The 5,760-nt window shown below is 63.1% G+C and overlaps 1 protein-coding gene across 1 annotated transcript in view; it reads right to left on the bottom strand.

Annotated features, from left to right (window-relative positions):
• Positions 1 to 349: 349 nt before the first annotated feature.
• USP20 (ubiquitin specific peptidase 20) overlaps positions 350 to 5,760 on the bottom strand; it is a 44,690-nt gene continuing 39,279 nt past the window's right edge. Inside the window, exons 19-24 of the mRNA XM_010856953.1 lie at positions 5,725 to 5,755; positions 4,636 to 4,744; positions 3,691 to 3,793; positions 2,555 to 2,626; positions 1,848 to 2,024; positions 350 to 1,697 (exon numbers count right to left, since the gene is read on the bottom strand). Of these exons, the coding sequence (XP_010855255.1) occupies positions 1,864 to 2,024; positions 2,555 to 2,626; positions 3,691 to 3,793; positions 4,636 to 4,744; positions 5,725 to 5,755 (476 nt within the window). The 3' untranslated portion in view covers positions 350 to 1,697; positions 1,848 to 1,863. The remainder of the gene's footprint in view (positions 1,698 to 1,847; positions 2,025 to 2,554; positions 2,627 to 3,690; positions 3,794 to 4,635; positions 4,745 to 5,724; positions 5,756 to 5,760) is intronic.

Below are 5,760 nucleotides of genomic sequence, written 5' to 3' on the forward strand. Positions count from 1 at the left end.
AAGAACCCCTGCTTCTCAACTGCTCCAAGGGGTCCGTGCTGCAGAGAAGAGAGATCTGTGGGCGATGGGGGCCTCAAGCCCCGACCACAACCGGCCCCCCTTCTCTGGGGCTGGGGTGGGTCCCAGGAAAGGAAGGACAGAGGCCAACACGGGCTGAAAGTGATGCGGTCTCCTCTTCCGCTCCTGCAGCCTCTTGGGGAGCTGTGCAGAGCCCCCTGCCATGTCTGGTCACTTGTCACGTTTATCACGGTGGTTCCACGGCCCTCCCCCACGGCAGCCAGGTTCCCTTGCCTCCTCCCCACCCAGGAACAGAATTAAATGCGGCGGATGCAGAGACGCGGGCAAGGACTGTGGGGCATGGCATGTGTTTACTGGGATGCTCTGAGCTCACGCTAGACGCAGACGTGGGGCGAGTACAACCTGCACAGCGGAGTCCATGTCACAAAATGGGGCAGCGGGCGGCCGCCAGGATCTGCAGGGCGGGGTGACTGCTGGCGGCGGCGCCGACTTCCCAAGGGCTGCAGCAAATGTCCAGAGATTCCAGCAGCAGCCTGTTCTTTGATCTCGGCTGCCTCAGTGGGGAAGGAACCAGATCCGGGTGCAACGAGATCACAGAAGTGAGTGACACACTGTGAGAGCTTCGGGGGCCCTGCCAGGGCCACCGGCCGCCACGTTCCATGGGCATCTCTTCTACGGAGACTGAGGGCACAGCAGTTGGGGGGCTTTGGTCCCAGGACCCCTTCCCTGCCCCTCATTCACTCTGGCCCCAAGGAGGTGGGCCTCTCCACCTGGCTCTTTTGTCCAGGGGCTTCTGTGTCACCTTGCTGTGCTCAGGGGTCCCAGCACCCCGGCGGTGGCCTCACTCAGCATCTACAAGACACCCTTCTGGGACCCACCCATGTGAGCTGGTCCAGGCACTCCCCTCCCCGGGCCAGGGGCTCTGCGTGGCTCAGTGCTGGGGAGAAATGTCAGCGCCCCCCCTACGGAAGCTGCATTAACAGCAGACACAGGAATATGAGGGATTCCTGCTGCACCACCTGGGTCCCTGGCAGGGGCAAGTGACCAGTGATGCCCGGGGCAGGGCAAGGCAGAGTGAGAGGGGACCAGCTGCCTCTGGAAACCGTCCCCCCGAACAGAACACCAAGCACGCCCCTGGGTCCCAACTGCCAATGCGTCCAGAGTTGTTAAGTCTGCAGGAGAAACGCTGCGAGCAGGATTCTGGAGACTTCCGTGATGACCGACCAGGTGCGGGGCGAAGCGGGGCCTCAGCAGGAACTGGCACAGGGACCCGCGGGGGCGGCATCCTCAGGGCCGGTGTGCGGCACCCTGCTCGGGGCTCTGACCCGCAGCTGGACCAGGCACCGGTGGGCAACGCCTGGGAAGCAGCAGCCCCCCTGCGACCCCCCATCCCAAGGCCGCAGCCCCCAACTTGAGGGTTCCAGGAACCACGGCTGGGCCCGAGCCAGCAAGAGGGCAGGTTCGGTGACAGCGACGACACAACGGCAGGGACCCGAGTTAACGTCGCGGAGCCGTGGTCATTTAAACAAGCCTGAAGGGGATGTATTTCCGAGCTGCGGTGTTACTCACTGTGAACCAAAATAACTCTTCTGCCTCTTTACACATCTGGGTTTCCAGAGCGGCCAGCCTCTCTTCTGGGGACAGACCCCCTCCACGGGGCGGAGGGCAAAGGCGGGGGCCTGTGGGGACAGCTGGGTCATCCCTCGAGAAGGTCCTTCTTCTGAGCAGCCTCAGGGAGGGGGTGCAGGGGTGGGGGGGTTGTGTGCGCAGGGCACACCCCAATGCTTGAGGGACACGGGAGGGTCTCTGCCAGGGAGGAGGGGACTTACAGACTGGCCCACCGAGTCACAAGGCCCGGGTCTCGGCTTCGATCTTCTGTTCACCGTGCAAGCTCTCCGGGTCCGGGAGCTGAGCCACGCTCTGGCGGATGGCAATCTCGGGGCCGCCGCCATAGAGGTTGTTCAGGTACACCCAGGTCTCCTCGGAGATCTGCCCATAGTCAGCTCCTGCAGGGTCCGAGGGGCTGCCGCTCAGGCTGGGCTTGCCCTTGCTGGAGCCACCACCTTGGCAGTATGGGGGCTCTGAGAGGGGGGCTCTGGGAGCGCCAGGCCCCAAGGAGGTGGCGGGGGGGCAGGGAGGACAATCATGGGCTTCTGTGCCAAGCTGTAAATGGGAATCTTGGGGTTCTCCAGGGGCAAGCCCATCCCCTGAGGACCCCCAGAGGGCACATCTGTGGCTGCAGCCCCTCATTTCCTGGGGTGGGGGTCATGCAAAAAGGACAGGCAGGTAAGGTGGCAGAGTGGGGAGAGGGCGTGGGTAGGGAACAGAGGGGCTGGGGCACCCACGCAGAGGCTAAGCACCTCGATCGCTCTGCTCAAGGCCCAGGCCTGGACTTGGATGGATGTCGCAGCCTGACTCAGGGGGCAAGGGGGCTCCTGGGAGGACCTGGAAGCCAGGAGGTGGCAAGAGGGGGCTCCCAGGAGCCAGGAGGGGAGCCTGGCCGGCTGGGAGGGGGCAGGGCAGGGCTGAGCCTCACCCGGCTTCAGCTGGATGTGGCCGCTTCCTTTGACCTGTGCGATCCTGCTGTTGTCAATGGGCCCCGGGGGCTCTGGGACAGACAGCTTGGGCTCAGGCCCTCTGGGCCTCTGCAGCGGTGGGCAGAAACCCAGTCCCCAGCCACTGGCAGCCTCCAGCCCTCAGCAGATGAGAGCTGCTCTCCAGGTGTGAGATCATACCTGTGACCCTGGAGAGGTGGTGCTGGGCCCCAGGAGTCAGGGTCAAGGTCTTACGGGGTGAGGCACCCAGGGCTCCAAAGGCTCATCTACATAAGTCTAAAGGCTGGAGGCATTCATGGTGTCCCTGAACCCGGCAGAGGGGCATCCTGAGGACACCAGCCCCAGTTTCAGACCCTAGCTTGGGGCAGAGGCGGTCGTGGGGAGGTGGACATCCAGTGTCAGCTGGACCCTGCCCTCATCTGAGAGTCTGGCCCGAGATGGGGCTGTGACTCTGGAGCCGGGTTCCTGATCAATTGAGGCCGCTACAGGCGGGGACCGGGGGTGTGTGGATGGCAGTGAGACCCGCCTCCTTTCCCCACGTCCTGTCCAGCGCTTGTGCTCGAAAGGGTGAAATGAACATTCAGAGGCTCCGGGCTCTGCTGGCCCCGCTGGGCTCTAAACCCTGGTCTGGGAGCCGAGTGTGGGACTCAAGGGGTAGGGAGAGAGCCACGTGCAGGTGAGCGAGCCCAGGGTCTCAATGAACGGCCCTGCTGTCTCCACCTCTGTGAGTGGAGAATAACAGCATCCAAGTCCTAAGAGTCTGAAGGCATCGAACAACTAACATCTATCTAGGGCCACGGAGTCCCCAGAGGAAAGGGCCTGGCAGGAGGAAGGGCAGTCACCCTGGTCACCACAGGGCAGAGGGGCAGGAACGGAACGGGCAGCACGAGATAGCTCCTGTCCTGCTGCAACCAGAAGGCCCGACCGGGGCGGGGAGAACACCCGTGCTCTGTGCAGAGGGTGAGCGCTGGAAAGGGTGGCACCAAAAACCTGCTGGGCGGGCTCAGATCCGGGCACCCCAGCCCACACCTCCTGGGACACTCCCGGGAGGTGGGCAAGCCCCAAGTCCCTGCCAGCACGGGGTGCGGCGGGCATGGGCCAGGTCCCCCTGACTCACCGTTGTCCTTGCCCTTGACGAAGGCCTCCCACTCTCGGAACCACTGCATGCTGATACAGTAGATGACGCTGGGCGACTCCTCGGCCTGGAACGCCTTGTTCAGCTGGGCGGGGTGGAGCCGAGGGGAGGGTCAGTGAGAACATCCAGCCCCTCTCGGGCCCCACACTGGACTCTCATGAAACACCGGACACCCAGAGAAAGTTTAGAACTGCCAGACGAGTTCAAAGAAAAGAACCCTCTCCTCCATGCTCCCATCACTCCGAGGACTGTTGCTAACACTTGGGTGAATCTCTTGTTAATGACTTTGTAAAAACCCAGTTGAGATCGCACGGCAGATGCTGTTCCCCCTGCACTGAACTGAACCTGGTCCCCTGCTCACTCCTTAACTAGCCTGACATATTATTTTTTAACAGCGACGAAGCCAGGTGTCTAACGTCCAACCCTGGACTGCTGAATGATGGAGGCACCCTGGGTCCCACCCCTGTGAGCAGCACCTGGGGTCTCGGTTCTCACATACCCCGGTGGCCCCCGCAGGAGTCTTTTTCTCCCAAACCGGATCATACTGGGTCCCATCTTGCAACTTGGTGTTTTCATTCAATGCACCCTTCCGTTGTCAGTTCACAGAGCCCAGTGGTTCCCCGGGGGAACACCTCCCCAGGTCTGGAGGTAATTTTTGCTGTCACTGGCATCAAGTGGGCAGAGGTCGGAATGTTGCTAAACATCCTACAACCAGCCCAATAAAGGACTATCCAGCCCCAAAGGGCAGCACCCATCCCTTTAACAGCTGCGTGGAGTCCCCTGAGCGGAGGCACCTGAATTTACTAAACCTGACCCTTCCCTCCGGTGACCCCCTTCACCATCTGGCCTGGCCTCTGGCCCTCTGGTCTCCTACAGAACTAGGCTCCCACCTGAGCCTGCCTGCCCTGAGCTCCCCGCCCCTCGCACCTTGATGAAGGTGTCGATCTCCACCCGCCTGCGCTTGGCCAGAGCCTCGATCTCCACCTGGCAGATGGAGCACACGTACAGATGGTTCACAGCGGGGCCGCCCCCAAACCTGCACCCGGGTGGGCGGGAGAGAGAGACACACACACACACGAGTCCTGAGGGGAGGGCTCCGCCGGGGGAGGCAGCAGAACCTGCCAGAAAGTGAGGTCTCCTAGTGCCGCCCTGGCCCAGCCCTCGGGCTCCCTGGGCTCCCTGCGCACGGCCTGTTGGCTCAGCTCACCTTCCCCACTTGACTGGCGGGGCTGCCCGCGCACCTGAGGGCCCGGAGCATCCAGGAGAGCGCCTGCCCCAGGGCAGGGGCGTCACAAATGTGTGCTTCATGGTCACGAGGACCGTTCAACACTCTGGCTTCCCGTCCTGGCCACTGGGCAGCGGCCGAGGTGGCCGAAGCTCACCTGACCTGACTCTGAGGACAACGCCGAAGGAAGGCTGCAGGTCCTTCTGCAGGCAGGTTGGGGGCGCAGGGGTGGTCTACACTGGGCCTGGGGATGCTCTCACGGGGTTCTAACCCATCCATCAGGGCACAGGCCACGCCTGACCTGCCAGTGGGTGGGGCCGAGCCAGTCCAAGGAGTTGGGGCAGCAGGGATTCCCCAGCCTCTTCCTCCCCATACTATGATATCACCCCGATGACATGGCACAGCCCGCCTGCTGGGTGCAGAGTGACCTGAGTCTGGGCAGGGGCTCACCCCTCCATGAGAGATCCACAGGCTCTTGAGGGACTTGAACCTGGAGGGCCCCAGGCAACAGGCACTCATGGCCCCAAGCGAGGCATGGGGTGGGGAGAGACATCTACCAGCCGGCAGCCCCACAATGGACTGCGAGGGGACCGCATGCTCTCTCTGGCCAGGTTTCTGTCCCCTGTGACTGCGAGGGTCTGGCTGGATGCCCCAGGCAGACACGGCTGCAAGGGGGAGCCCCTCCCAAACTGCTTCTGTGCTGCTCTGCTACCGGGGTGAGGGCACGTGGGGTCAAGGAGGCACCCCTCCCAGGCCCTCCTTGACAGAAGAGGATGCTGCGGGCGCCGTACCTGCTGTGGAGGTGCTCCCACACGTTCTGGGGCAGG

Source organism: Bison bison, unplaced genomic scaffold, assembly GCF_000754665.1.
Source record: "Bison bison bison isolate TAMUID 2011002044 unplaced genomic scaffold, Bison_UMD1.0 scf7180017864375, whole genome shotgun sequence".
In the NCBI taxonomy this organism is placed as follows: domain Eukaryota; kingdom Metazoa; phylum Chordata; class Mammalia; order Artiodactyla; family Bovidae; genus Bison; species Bison bison.